The 15,088-nt window shown below is 41.4% G+C and overlaps 3 protein-coding genes across 3 annotated transcripts; 1 reads left to right on the top strand and 2 right to left on the bottom strand.

Moving 5' to 3' along the window:
- On the bottom strand, positions 4,199 to 7,335 carry LOC107636223 (ankyrin repeat domain-containing protein 13C). Its single transcript, XM_016339751.2, has 2 exons — positions 5,504 to 7,335; positions 4,199 to 4,914 (listed from the first exon to the last, which is right to left on the bottom strand). Exons 1-2 carry the CDS (start codon positions 6,893 to 6,895, stop codon positions 4,549 to 4,551), a joined length of 1,758 nt encoding a protein of 585 aa, XP_016195237.1. The 5' UTR covers positions 6,896 to 7,335; the 3' UTR covers positions 4,199 to 4,548.
- On the top strand, positions 9,067 to 9,576 carry LOC107612797. The gene has a single exon (XM_016314549.1). It carries the CDS (start codon positions 9,067 to 9,069, stop codon positions 9,574 to 9,576), a length of 510 nt encoding a protein of 169 aa, XP_016170035.1.
- Positions 11,340 to 14,880, bottom strand: LOC110266899 (protein MAIN-LIKE 1-like). The gene is made up of 3 exons (XM_021111954.1): positions 14,584 to 14,880; positions 11,521 to 12,263; positions 11,340 to 11,403 (listed from the first exon to the last, which is right to left on the bottom strand). The coding sequence occupies exons 1-3, from the start codon at positions 14,878 to 14,880 to the stop codon at positions 11,340 to 11,342; spliced, it is 1,104 nt and encodes a 367-aa protein (XP_020967613.1).

The raw sequence follows: 15,088 nt of genomic DNA, 5'->3' as shown, positions 1-15,088 counted from the left end.
TTTATTGCTTATTTAATTTTGAATACTTAACCTTGTCACACAGTAGTGGATGCATATACTTTTCTTCTTCTTCTTTTCTCTTAATCTAGCCTTTAATTATATATTACTTGTGAGTTAGCTGTCCCACTAAGTCATTTGGTAAGGTTGTGAGCCACTCTCATAGAAGGCTAAATGTTTTTGTCATTCAAATACAATATTTATGCCCAACTTATATGTTACTTAGTTGTTACTAAGTACCATCTAGTGCTATCTATGGTACTGTATGCTTTATTAACCACCATGCATGCATTATTGCTTTGGTGGCAAAAAGAGAAACAACTTGAATGCATCATACTCAGATAAATATAACACTTTTGAAGGAAAAATAGACATCAGTGTCTTATTATCGTTAGACTATTAATTGGTTCCTTGAAGGAAAGAAAGCAATTAACAAACTGTGTTGCAATAGTACTATACTATTATAGTTGCATCCATAACAACTGTTACTGCTTCTAGTGGAACCTTGTGTGTATGAAAATAGTGGAAAGTTGTGTACATGAACAGCGGTAAGAAAGAGGGGCGAAAATGGAATTGTGTCACTTTATAATAACTAGTTTTGTTCCCCATACGCCCATACCTTGCACGGAATTTAAATTAGAGGAAAACTAGGGCAGCAACTTTGTAATTTGTAGCCATCAAATAGTTATCAATGATGATTTTAATGGTGTGAGATTGGTGTGAGATTCATCAAATAGCTCACTTTTTTTTGTTGGTTACATGCTGGCCAGAATTTAACAAAGTTGCTGCCCCTAGACTTTTCCAAATAATAATATTCCATATGTAATTTATTGAAAGTTGATTTCTTACTTAAATCTTGTTTTTATAAAATTTATAGTATGCAAAATATTAAATAAAATAATATTTGTTATAACAATGCCTCAAAATACTAATATCTAAGATATATCTGTACACATAATAAAAGAGAGTATAGAAAACATATAGTAAGATTATTTAAAAAGTGATTGCTACGGTACGATGATAAATTTATACGTATTGATACATTAAAAATATGGATAAGTAGTAACAAGCTACGTGGAATTTATTTTTCACATCAGCATTTAATTTTTTCTTTTTTAAATATATATTATATTACCACTTTTACTAATATACCCCTTTAATTAAATAAAAATAAAAAAATATTTTTTATTTAATTTTATAAAAAGTCTTAAACATCCTTACTTTATTTGATTAGACAAAAATACCCTTTTAAATCAATTAAATTTCAGAATTCAATTAGTCCTAATTTTATAGTTTCAATTAATTTAAACAACAAAACAAAAATATATAAAAAAACAAAAATCAATCATTCTTCGTCTTCTCTAATTCCCCTAATCGTTCATCCCCTGAAGCAAAGCAAAACATATAAAAAAAAAAATAAAAAATTAATCTGTTCTTCATCTTCTCCTAATATCATTCGTGCCCCCCTCCCCTCTGAAGCATCTGAACCTGTGTCCAACATGATTCCATTTCTCTTAGAATGAGTCGATTTTTTTCCATTATGCCCGACATCGTTCCTAACTAAATCTTCATCCAGTAATGGATTCCTTGACTCTGGCATTTGTGCTGTCTCGTTTCTAAAGATATCAGGTTGAACCCTTTGAGGCACCTCAACCTTACCATTTTTTGGGAGAAGGGAATCTGGGAAAGGGAGAACAGGGGAAGTGATGATGCATAGACTTACCAAGGACAACTGGATGACGAAGAGGACCCGACCCCATAAGAGGACGAGCGACGAAGCAAGTGACGACCTCACGACGGTCCACGATCCACGGCGACTCGCGACGGCGAGTACTTGAAACCAGAAGATGACGATCCGACGAGTGCTTCTGTCGCCAGCGAGGAGGAGCCCAGGGAAGGCCGCGAGACGTTGAAATGCCGGCAACGAGAGGAGAGGATCAACGAGACGCCGGTGAGTGTGACTGTGTGGACGAGTAGAGACTCTAGTAAGACCGAGAGAGACTCTAGTGGCAGTGAGAGAAAAGAGAGGATTTGAGTCTCAGAATTAGGAATGAGAGAGACGTTCGTTGGGAGTGTGCTGGTGAAAAACCCAGGAAGATGAAGACATGAAGCTCTGTTCTTTTATTTTTTTCTCAATTTTTCAGATAAATTTTTTTTTGTATGAACAATTAGAGATGAGGGTTGCGTGAGAACTCAGCAAACAAAGAACAAAGTGATTTTGTTTAGTACTTTTTAAATTTATTTAATTTTTTTGGTATGAATAATTGATTAGGATTCATAAAGAGACAAATGATTTTGTTAAATGTATTTTTGTTTTTGTTTTTTAGATTATTTATCTGGTTCAATGCTACAATCAGAAAACTTTAAAAAGAAAAAAAAAAAAAGGAAGTGTTGTCCAAAGAAGGGGAAAAGGAATAAAGATTAGAGGGAGGAAATGTTTGTTGTACATGCATGGATAATTATGCAGAAATAAAGTAGAGATGTTGATATTTGAACTCATAATTTTTTGTTAAAATATAGATACCACTTTAGCACAAAAATGTTTTCGTATATCATTATTATCATTGTTATTTTAAAGTAAAGTCCGTAGTGGAGCCTCCTGATTTGATTCAAATGAACACCACCACCACTACAACAACAATTATGATAATAAAGAATGATGAATCTACCCTACACTTTGTACGCTATTTGGAGTCAAATAACAAAGGGACAAAAACACCGTTGTCTCATTGCCCAAAAACATTACAATCCTAACAAAAAAAGGTTGCCTCTCTTAATTCTGAACTATCTCGTTTTCCAAGGTACAATGGAAACTGGAAAGGTCGGACATTTGTTGCTACGGAAAATTCAGAAAATACAAAATACCCTTCTTCCATAACTGGATTCAACCGTATTGTGATTGAAAACAAAACTTGCCGAGTCCTTTTTTTACTACAAACCACACAGATGCCTAGGTTATGGCTTCGTTAGAGTTAGGACTTGAGACATGTTTTTACTGGAAATTCTACTTTGACCAGAGGTATTCTTTTTGCTCCTTTGTCCTTTTGTTTGCTCCCTCAGCGCCCACTTTATTTTGAGCCTTGACTGCAATCTCCTAACATAAAATGAAAATATTATATAGAAGTTAACTGTATGTTAATTAGGGTATATACCTAACGTCAAGTTCGTCACACAATCTTAAAGATCTGAGATTGAATTAAGGATTGATAAATGTAAGATGGAAGCTGATCAAGGACATGACTATAATGATGGGGAACTAAGGTTGAGATGAACGGTTCCTTGCATTGGCTGCTTCATACTAATTAAGAGTTGATATGGATACTATTAGATTTTCTTTGGAATGAGTATGGAGGATTAGCGTGGCAGCTGGATGAATTCCAAATATTGATGTCCAAAATTTACCTCCAAATAAATGGATCTTAGTAATTTTCAAAGTTAAAAGTTAACACACTACCCTCCACTCTCCAGCTAGAGTTAGCTAAGCATTCGACCGTATCCAAATCCATATGTGGGCTCTGCCTATTAGTTATTATTACAGTAATAGCAAGATTTCTGTTTTTATATAACAAAAACATAAGTTTAACTAAAATGCATGTTAAGAATATTTTTATAAAAAATATTTAAGTTTAGAATTTTAATATATTTATTAAAAATTTAAAATGTTCACTAATAGTAATAGTTGCTTTAATATATACCTCTAAACTAATGGTGACAGAAGTATCAAATCAACATAGTAATGCCTCTATCATTACTCATTAGTTCCCATGCATCTGCTAAAATCCATCTTGACCTTATAAATATAGAGGTTTTATACCAGAACCTTAGAGATGAAGAAAAGAAGAGAAGAATCAGAAAATAGTAAAGGAATTTGAACAAACAGTAACTGATAGCAAAAGAAATTAGTGGCAGAGCACTCTAATGCATAAGTATCTATTTGAATCTTATCAATTACAATTGAATGAGTATGTATCTCACTAATATATGCTAGATTCTGTTACACCAGTGACAACCAATTCTTGAACTAATCTTTACACTCATGCTCTATCTTGGAGTTGACTTCTGCCTTAATAATGATGGGTTATATTACATTATTTTAAATATAAATAACATTAACCTCACGTCAAGAAAGGAATAATTGTGATTGCAACTTAGCCGAAAATAAGCTTAACTCTTTCCATTCCCCCAAGCTCCGAATGCAGAATTGACATATTGAAAGAAAAGAATGTATATATATAATTGCAGTTCAATAGAGAGACAAAACAAAAGTTCTAGAAATGTAGCTCTACTTAATTTTAATTGCCCGCCAAATCCACCATCTATTAACAGAAACACCATCCCCCAACCGCCACACCCAAGTTGATTAAAGGTAAAAGAATTAGACGGGTTATCTACAATTTGAAGGCAACAAGGGCGTTATAAGCACCTAATTAACTAAATAATTAGGATATATACCACCTACGTATTCTTTCATGTCCCCGGCCTCTTCGGATCCATCTTCCAGCCTAGTAGAATTGTATTGTGTTTGTATGTTTTGTCGTTTTCCCCTTAGGGTTACTTGGACTTCCTCACAGACTTGGACTTGTTCATTTTCCGCGATTTGTCTTCCACGCTGGTCCATGTGTATCCTGCGGGAATGGCAAAAGGGTCCGAATCTAATGCCGACGAAGAACAATTTCGTTGCTGCTGCTTACTACCCGAATGGCTATTATTTCGTCTCAGCCACGCGGTTGCTGCCGATGAGGAGGAGGAGGAGAATGACTTGCGGCTTTCTTGTTTCTGTTGTTGATCATCTTTTTCCGCACTCACCAAATGCCTAGGACTCGAGAACGGAGTGTAGAATTGCTCCAAAGGTTGAAGCTCCACGAACTTTGTGAACGTTATCACCACCCTCACCGTAGGGACAACCGGTATAGCCACCTGACCCCACAGAAAACCCAGTCAAATAAAATCAAACACCATAATATTCATTCTCAAGCTAGGTGCATGCGAAACAGTGAAAGTATTTAATCAAAGATGGTCAACCACCCGACATTGACATGGCCCTCCTCAACGTAGAATATTGAATTACAAGTTACAATATGCTAAACAAAAGGAAGAGACACCAAACAACAAAAACTAAGCAATTCCACGACATACTTTGGCGCGGGACCAGTGCGCCATTGACCCTGGAATGGAAGGAACCATGCAACCATGCACCCTTGGATGATAGGGTCCCACACGATCCGTCACCGTTGATTCAAAAGAGAGTCATCACCGACCACACTTGGTCCCACCAAAGCTTCTCTTCAGAAGTTCAGATTTCATATATCGAATGGTGCTCATGTCAAGTCAAGCCGTTGCTTGATACCATCAAAAGACCCACCCAGGCTCAGTAATAAAGACTAAAGAGGAAATACTAAAAAATAATAATATAACAAAAGGGAAAAAAATCCAAAACAGAATCTGATTTGTCTAAAAAGACTGATTTGGACATGAACAACGCATCAAATTCAAATAATGCCCTTACCTTTACGGGGAACGTTCCCGGTGGAAACTTGGTTGTGAGTAAATCTCTGAGCCTTCTCACCGCTTTGACTTTGTTGGCCAGAATGTCCAGCAACGGCAGCAGCTCCTCCGTCTTCAACGGAAACTGCTCCGTCAGCCACAATGAAGGCCGCAGACTCCTCACCGTCTCTTTCTCCTTAGTCTGAGGCGGCGCCGCTACGCTTAAACTCGACGATGACCTTCTTGGAGGAGGAGCCGCCAGCGACGGTAGGTCCACGCTTTTCCTCCCGAGGGGAACCCACTCCCTCTCTTCACGAACGAAGCTACTGTGCCTTCTCTTGTCCGGCATTGGGAACCCGAAGCTTGGATTCTCTGCAACTAGAAAACCGTCTTCATCTTCGTCCAGCTCCAATGGCAGTACCTGTTCACTCCCTGCAACGTCAGAGTCTACGCCGGCAACTTTCCGTGACCGGAAACTGAAGATGACGTTATGCACTTCGTACACCTTAGCTTTCCACTCTCCAACGCTCTCCGTCTTCTCCTGTCGCCTCCAATTCGTCCTTCCTACCAGCTCCGCCTTCGTGACGTCCATGCCGGGACGGTAAACGCTAGTCTGCGCGCAGAATCCAGCTACTTCGGACTCGTTCATCGGTCCTCCTGCGTTCTCGAATGCGTCGAAGATCTTGCGTTCGTCGCGGTTCAGAACGAGAAGCGATCCACAGGGAACGTCGTGCACGTGATCGCCATCGCCGAGGAAGAGGAAGCTCTGATCGGCGCGCTGGATCTTGAGGCCGTCGAAGCCAGCGAGGGAGGTATCCGCGCGGAGGTTTCCGTCGCGCTTCCAGATCTTGTAGGTATCGGATGGAGCAATCTTGCCTACGAAGGGAATAACAGAACTCTCGAAGTGGAAAGAGATCTCCATGTAGAAGTCACGCATGCGGCGGAGAGCGGCGATGACACGGGGGAGGCGGCGGCGCCACTTGGACCACGCGTTACGGTGATGTAGGCGGAGGAGAACGAGCGCGATCTCGGAGGCGCGGCGACAGAGCGCTTCTTGGAGTGCGTTCCAGCCAGATGAATTCTGGAGCGAAACATCGGCGCCAGCGGTGGCGAGTGCGCGGGCGGCGTAGAGGTCGTTGAGGCGAACAGCTAGGTGTAGAGGCGTTTCACGATTGGGGACGTCGCGGCGGTCTAGAACGGCGGCAATCTGGTCGGCGACTCGTTCCTGAGCAAGCGAGTCAGATTCAGTATGAATTAGGGAAGGATCGGGGAGGCGCGGAAGGTTTGAGATGATTCTAGAAAGTGTGGTGTGGTCGCCCAAAGCGACGGCGTAGTGGACTGGACTATGTGCGTAGAGTTCCGGTTTGATCACTTGAAACGACGTCGTTGCATTAGGAGTAGTGGTCTTCGCCATCTCTCCCTTTCCCTCGCAACTCTAACTAACAGTAGCTTGAGTGTTAATGTTCCTTACAAAAGAGAAGAGGAGAAGACGAATAGGGGTATTTTGGTCTCAGAGAAGATGGGGGGGGCATTGGGATTGATTGGATAGAATTGAAGGCACGACGAATCGAGGAAGAGGCACGCCTTTTTGTAAATTAAAAAGTCGCCAGTCATTACTGTACAAAGGGCCAAAGCCTACTGCTTCTGCTCCCACCACAGGCAGCATCCCTCCATTTGAGTTGAAGCCTCATCGCTGCTCACTTCGCTTTATTCCCCTAGGGTCACTTTCGTCATTTTAATCCGTCTTCAGTTTCGCTACCCTTAACGATAACGCGTTCTTTGTTTATGTTTAACGAAAATAATAATGCCTCGTTCATTCAAAGTGCAGTTGGCATTTGGTATTTGGTGTTGCTATGATTATTATTAATTGGTATTTACTAATGTTAATGAATGGCGTAACGTGGCTATGGTAATGTATTGCTAACTGACAAGGATTGCCATCCTCGTCATTTATTATTTTCTGATAAAAATAGATCCAACAGTAGTTTCTGCTCTGTCTAGGAATGTAGCACTCTGCCTCACGAAACCTGGCTCTAGCTTTTTCCAGAATGCAGCAGATGAGCAGAGTACCTCTTTTTTCTAAAATAATAAATATATTTATATGACATAGTCATGATCCTGTCAAACAATTTCCTTTTGCTAAATAAGAAAAAAATTGCAAAAGATAATAATTGGGATGAATTTACATAACATAGTAAAAGATAATCTATGAATTATATAACTCATTAACTATCACATAGCCACATTATTTCATCAGCTGCATCTATAGAATGCAATGCATTATGCATATAATTGGAGAGGTGTGAGACTGTGAGCTGCGTTTTTAAGCAGCTATAATACTACTAATCCCAGGCACTTAAGGCAAGAATAATTGGAAGCAAGATGTAAATATTTTGTTATCTCCCAATGTTATACTTTAGACAATTAATCACCGCTGCTTCCAACCTCACAACTGACTAGGCTTCCCTTCTCTCATGCTTTTTCTTTTTAAATTTATACATTTTAACTAAAAAATTATGGACAAGACTCCTTGCGGTCTTGCACGATTCAAAGCAATGCGATTCTTATATTAGTAACAATAAAAAATTAATAAGTGTAATATCAAAGACAAATGGAAGGAATGTACCTCTAATCCGTGCAATGGATTTTGATTTGTCTCTTGTGACCCTCTTCAATAGCCTTATAGTACAGTATACTGGTGAGTACACGTGATTGTCCATCATAGACTCGGTAGTTTTATGTTTTATTTAAGAGAATATTTAGAACAAAAAACTAGAATAAACCAAGAGAAGTTGCAAATTACTTAAATAAGCCAAAGTGAAATTCGTTTCTGTAATGAGTCAAACTCTATATTTATATAATTCGAACCAGTGTGGTTCGAACTCTATTCATAAGTAATTCGAACCAGAGTGGTTCGAATTATGAGGAGACAAATTTATTCAAGTAAATTGAACCAGTGTGGTTCGAATTACTTGGGAGGAAAACGTAGCACATAATTCAAACCACTCTGGTTCGAATTATATGGGGAGAAGCTGCATCAAGTAATTCGAATCAGGCTGGTTCGAATTACACAACCTGAGTTAAGGATCCTCTCTGTATTGTCGTGAAACCAACGACGAGCTATGATGATCTTGTTAGATCTGTGCTGATGAAACTTGGTCTGGAAGGTGCGAAGCGAGTGAAGAAGTTTTTCTATCGCATTCCAATCACTGTCTTGCAGGATACGGTGAAGTATGATTGCTTCACGATTGGTAGTGATGAGGACCTGCAAGTCATGTTTCTATGTCTGAGGCAGTTTCCCGAGGTTAGGACACCAGAGTTGTTGGCAAAGTGGGAACTCCAACATTCTACCCGTTGCATTCGCACTAGTAGAAGGTGAGAATGCAGAGTCTTGGTCATTCTTTCTCTCCCACCTTAGACAGCACGTGACACCGCAGCCCGGTCTTCTGGTTATATCGGACAGGCATAACGGCATAAAGGCTGCGCTTGAGGCTCCGGACGGAGGTTGGTTAACTCCATCTGCATACCGTGCATTCTGCATTCGACACGTAGCGGCTAATTTTGCCCTTACCTTCAAGGGCAAGGATGCACATAGGCTCTTCGAGGTGCTTCACGGTGACTTTGTATGACCGGGATAACTTCGAGTTCACCGTAGCCGAGACCACTCCGACGGGCTCTTTCTCATTGGGTACCTACAGAGTATCGCTTGCGTCCCGGACCTGTGACTGCGGGTACTTCCAGGCACTTCATTTCCCGTGCCAGCACGTACTTGCATGCTGCGCCTACTCACGGGTTACCTGGTCCTCTTATGTTCACAGCGTGTATCAGATTAGATCAGTGTTCCGTGTGTACCAGATGGGATTCACACCGCCGATACCGGAGGGATTCTGGCCACCTTACGACGGGCCAACCGTGATCCCGGACCCTGCCAAGAGGCGTGCGAGAGAGGGTCGTCCGAGATCCACTAGGATACGGACGAACATGGACGAGGCAGATCCGAATCGGCCAAAGAGGTGTGGCCTTTGTCGCCAACCCGGACACACCCGCAGGAGTTGCCCACAGCTTGGAGGACCGTCTCACACGGGGGGCCAGTAGTAGCGATCTTGTTATTGTTAGTGTTCATTGATTTTATTTTTCCTGTTACTTGTTATGTAAGATGACTTGTGTAATCTGTTTATCTTTTTACCTTCGAGTAATGAAAAAGTTGCATCTGAATTTGAATATGGTTAGAAATCCCATGACTGCAAAAGTTGATAACTACAGTGTTATATGATTCAATGATAATACATAGTCACTAATCCAGTAGGTAAATAACAGATTTTTAAGTACAATAAGATGAGGAAACAACAAGGAAAAATAGCTCTAAAGTAACAACAGTAGTCCACATCGGTCTGGTACATGAGTGAACCCTAACGTCCAAAATACATGAAATGTAAATCATCTAAACAAGTGGGAGCCTGTCCCACAACGACGGGGAACCCGTGGCCTCTGACCTCTGCGGATAAAGGGCTCCTCATCCTCTATCTCATCTGCGTCCTCATGCGGGGCAGGCTGTGCGGGTGGCGTAAAATGGAGTGGTGCGGCAGACGGCCCGGCGACGGACTGTGATGCAGCGGTGTAAGCGGAATGTGGGGTACCTCCCAAACCAAACTGGTCACCAACAGGTGTCGTAGCAGGCTCGTTCAGATCAACATCTAAGGGTGCCTGCGTGCCAGGGGTCTGAGGACGCCTCCTGCCCGGCTCGTCCTCCTGCATGATAGCCGAAATCTCCGCTAGAAACCGTGGACTGCCGAAGTCCGCATCAAGCGTATCTGCCCCAAGGAAGTCCTGCCACTGTGATCCGGGAATAACCCATGGAGTACCGTCCTGCTGAGGCTGGTCGTCGGTGGGTACTCCAACAAAGTAATGTCCAAAAGGACCGGACCCAAGTCCAGCGTCACTAGGCTCAGCCCCGTCACCCATCCCGGAGCCATACCACTCACCTCCGTGAACCCCATCCTGGGTACTACCACCAGCAACTGCAGCCGCCCCTGCACCATCCCCGCCCTCGGGCCCATGCTGATCATCGTCATCGTCCTCAGGGTCAGGTGCAGCGGCATGAACCGCAGCACGCCCTCTACCTCTGCCAGGATGATGTCGTCGTCAACCCCTAGCGGGGCCGGCCTCGTCGCCAGCCTCCACAGCACGCTCAAGCCATCCCCAGTCACGCTGGCTACGACGTGTGCCCACGCGAGCTCTCCTATCAACCCGCCTCCTGTCCGGCACGTCGTCAGGCCGATCCATCTCAGGTACTCGCCCAGCTCCCCGCTGTGAGGCCTCAACAGGAATAGCAACGGCTCTCGGATCGCCCAACTGCGGATCCAGAGACAAAAACCTCTTCCCGTGCTGACTCCACCAATCCAAGAACTGATGTGACGGACCAGGGTTAGCAACAACATCGAATCTCAGCACGCTCTCCGTACGATCGTCCCAATATTGATGCCACTTCTGCAAATGGGACGGGAACCATCGATCGCCGCCTCTGCCGTCCTTCGACATCAGAAAGTCGATGTTCAGGGCGGCCTGTGGACGGGGCTGCACCCCTCCAAACTGCGGAAGAACCCTGTCTACCTGATGCCACTCTATGACGGCAAAGTAGATAAGCGATGTAACAGACCGCCACAGCACCATATGCCGAGGCTCCAAAACCTCGGGATGCACGACCTGAAGTACGTCGGGGCTACTGTACGGCATCCAGATAAACTGCACCCAGAACGATACAATGTCAGGGCAACTCGTGATCCCAACTCGTAAATCGTGGTTAAATAAAAATACTTATTAAGTAACATACTGACCTCTCTATCCTGCAACCGGTCTATCTAGAGCCTCCACGTCTGAACCCTAGGACCCTTCTCGCTACTGGAAGGGATGTAACCTGACCACCTGCAACATGCACATGTGTTACCGCTACTTATATGTGTGCTTAGGGTATCCAATACATTATGAATGAACACGCGGTTATGTGTAGTAAATTGAAATAGACAAAGATTAGTAAAGTACCTCGAGGCCAATGGCCAGCTGAACGTCTCAAATCCTGCAGGCCTAAACCGAGGAAATCGCCAGAAAATCCATGACTGAAGTAGCTGAAGTGGGCCCGCTAGCTTGATAACATTTCTGTTCGCCACACGGCACATGCACCGGTACAACCATGCCAGTGCTGCAGAACCCCAGCTGTAGGTCCCCATCTCCTCCAGCCTAGCTACAAACGGAAGCCATCTGATGTGAACGCGGTTGCCCGACTTGTCCTCAAAAAGCTGCGTGCCCAACAACATCATGATGTACGCACGGGCATAACGACGCACAGTATCCTCATAAGCTCCCTCCGGGCACTCACCAAACGTCTCTTGAAACCAGCTGCAGTTGACCGCGTACTTCTGAACCTGGCTAGGAGGAGGTACCACTCCAAGCAACTCCTCGAACCAAACCCAGGCTGGACGGCCACCCTCGATGTAGACATGGAACTCTGATAGGCAGCCGCTGACGTAACGCCCGTCCACTGGCAAACCCAGCTGGTATGCCACGTCCTGCAGTGTGATCGTGCACTCTCCGAACGGCATATGAAACGTGTGCGTCTCCGGATGCCATCGCTCAACAAACGCACTGACAAGGGCCTCGTCCAAACGGAACCATCTATCGTTCAGCCTTGCAAGATGGTAAAGACCAGCCATCTGCAGGTACGGAACGTATCTGTCGTCCAGGACCATGCCCTGCTGCCGCCGCATGCTCCTGATGCATCGCTGAGGCTGCGGAAGAAATGAACCGCATTATTAGAACCAACTTAATTACCGGTGACAAACATAATTAACACGATAATCCCTAAAACAAAAAATCTTACTATGTATAGCCGCTTAAAAATCCAAGAACGAGAACCATTTGCATAAGAAACTTAAATTAGAAACCACCATAGCCTACTGACATGAAAGATCTAACATTATAAAACCACAACTAAACTGCTTACATAAACCACTAACATAAACCACTAACGTAAACCGTTAACGTAAACCGCTTACATAAACCACATACATAAACCACTAAGATAAACCACTAACATAAACCACTAAGATAAACCACTAAGATAAACCACCAACATAAACCACTAACAAAAACCACTAACATAAACCATTAACAGAAATCACTAACATAAACCGCTAAAATAAACCACCAACTAAACCAACATCTAACCCGCATGCCAAACCACTAACTCACATGTACCGGTAAAACAAAGTTATTTCCGTACTAACCTCTTCGTTGATGACCCCAGCTATATGGGCGACTCCGTCCAAGCGATATAACCGTGCCGGATCGTCCCCCATGAGCAGAGTATTTCGTTCAGGTCTTTCTCGGAGAGAATCTGGGTCGTTTTCTCTGAGATTTGGTGGGGCAGGGGAAGTTGAGAATGGTTCGAATGAGGCTGATTCGAACTCCTTATATAGCCCAATCACTAGTAATTCGAACCAGGGTGGTTCGAATTACTAACAACCTAGCTTAAGCGTAATTCGAACCAGGGTGGTTCGAATTACCTGAAGATCTCATTTCCCCATAATTCGAACTGGAGTGGTTCGAATTACTTGTATACGTAGTTCGAACCAGTCTGGTTCGATTTACATTCAATTTTTTCTTTGAAATTCGAACGAATAAAAAAAATATAAATGAAAATTACATATAGCATCTCTCTTTATTTAAATATCCTATCTACGAAACAATGAGTCATGAGATGCATTTGTCCATTTAGTAGAATAAATGTGTGTGTTTAGATTACAGTTTATAAACGGGAATTTTCATAAAATTTATTTTGATAAAAAGTAAGTTTGGGCTAACATGATTTATGTTTGCTAATCTTTATATTAAAATTGATTATAGTAAAATAAATGTTGTGTAGATTATACTATTCAAAATCACTTTTAGATGAAAATTACTAAAAGAGACATCAATTTAAATAATTTTTTTGTATACATGCAAAATTAATTTATATTATACAAAATTTTGATAATAAACATAATATATAATAATTACAATTACAAATTTTACAAAGTCAGAATAAAAAATAAAAAAAATTAATACAAAACAAAATTAGAGTACATCAAAAAATAGAAAAAAATATACAGATAAAAAATAATAAAATGTTCCCCAACACCAAAGCAAGTTACTATCTGGTTCCTTTATCATATTTTGCGCCAAAATCTTAGTTTTGTTGTCATGTTTTACTTTTACTTATTTATTAGGTACTAGATAAATGACACAGCAAACTATAGAGATAAAAATTTAAAAATTTGTATAAAATATGAAAACAATTGAATACCTTTCTTTGAGAATTAACTTCTCTCTATCATAAGGAGATTACAATAATACTCTCTCTTGATAAAAGGAGAACACACTTCTCTCTACATATATAGGAGAAAACTAATAAAAAAATATTATGTTATTCTATCTGGATGACTTGATTGAAATGAATTAAAGAAAAACTCAATTTATAGTGAGTCTTTTCAATATGAACCATCCGTCAATTAGAGGTATATAATTCTTCTCTTTTTCAACCATTAAAATGCTAAGGTTATAAACTACGATTGTTTATTACCTTTCATTTTATTTAGTTATTATTTATTTATTTATTTTCTAAAATTAGCTTTACTAATTTTCACAATCTCCCACTTAAAGCTAATTTTGATAAATTTTCAAAATTCATGTTGCTCATGCATTCCATAGGCCGTATGAGGATCTACACCATTCAAACTTTTCTGTGTTGATTGATTTTGTCATGGCATCTGCTAGGTTGTCTTTAGTGTGAATCTTCTGAATATCAACACTTCCTTCTTCTACTACTTCCCGAACAAAGTGATATTGTACTCCAATGTATTTTGTTCTTGAATAAAAGGTAGGATTCCTTGCAATGTGCAAGGCACTCTGACTGTCACAATACACAAAAATCTTCTGTTGTTTGTGCCCGAGTTCTTCTATCAACCTTTGGATCCGAATAGCTTCCTTGCATGCTTGTGTAGCTGCCATATATTCAGCTTCTGTAGTAGATAAAGCTACAACAGTTTGTAATTTAGATAGCCAGCTCACAGCTCCTCGTGCAAGTGTAAACACATAGCCTGTAGTAGATTTTCGTTTATCAAGATCACCTGCAAAGTCTGAGTCGACATATCCATTGACAATGAATTCCGATCCTCCAAAACATAATGCAACATTCGAGGTCCCTTTGATGTATCTCAAGATCCTCTTAACAACATTCCAATGCTCTTTACCTGGATTTTCCATAAATCGACTTACCACCGCAACTGCTTGAGCAATATCTGGCCTTGTACAGATCATGGCATACATAAGGCTTCCCACCGCTGATGCATACGGTACTCGAGACATTTTCATCCTCTCTGCTTCACTACTAGAGCACATACTTGAGGATGATTTGAAATTCATAGGAAGTGGGGTTGAAATTAGCTTACATTCTTACATGTTGAAGTGTTGCAAGATCTTCTTCAAATAATTCTTTTGCGATAGCCAAATCTTCCTATCCCTTTTGTCTCGGTAGATTTGCATCCCTAAAATCTTGTTTGCTGGTCCCAAGTCT

The sequence above is a fragment of the Arachis ipaensis genome, chromosome B01 (genome assembly GCF_000816755.2).
Source record: "Arachis ipaensis cultivar K30076 chromosome B01, Araip1.1, whole genome shotgun sequence".
NCBI classification, from domain to species: domain Eukaryota; kingdom Viridiplantae; phylum Streptophyta; class Magnoliopsida; order Fabales; family Fabaceae; genus Arachis; species Arachis ipaensis.
Note: the sequence above shows the minus strand (reverse complement) of the source record. Positions and strands in the feature narration are given on the sequence as shown.

Coding starts and splice junctions, on each gene's coding strand:
- LOC110266899 (XM_021111954.1), bottom strand. CDS start 14,880: ATGTCTCGAGTACCGTATGCATCAGCGGTGGGAAGCCTTATGTATGCC. Junction 12,264..14,583: donor TTACACTTGCACGAGGAGCT/GTGAGCTGGCTA, acceptor TTTCTTCCGCAG/CCTCAGCGATGCATCAGGAG. Junction 11,404..11,520: donor AGCTGGCCATTGGCCTCGAG/GTACTTTACTAA, acceptor TGCATGTTGCAG/GTGGTCAGGTTACATCCCTT.
- LOC107612797 (XM_016314549.1), top strand. CDS start 9,067: ATGCACATAGGCTCTTCGAGGTGCTTCACGGTGACTTTGTATGACCGG.
- LOC107636223 (XM_016339751.2), bottom strand. CDS start 6,895: ATGGCGAAGACCACTACTCCTAATGCAACGACGTCGTTTCAAGTGATC. Junction 4,915..5,503: donor CGGGAACGTTCCCCGTAAAG/GTAAGGGCATTA, acceptor CTGTGGGGTCAG/GTGGCTATACCGGTTGTCCC.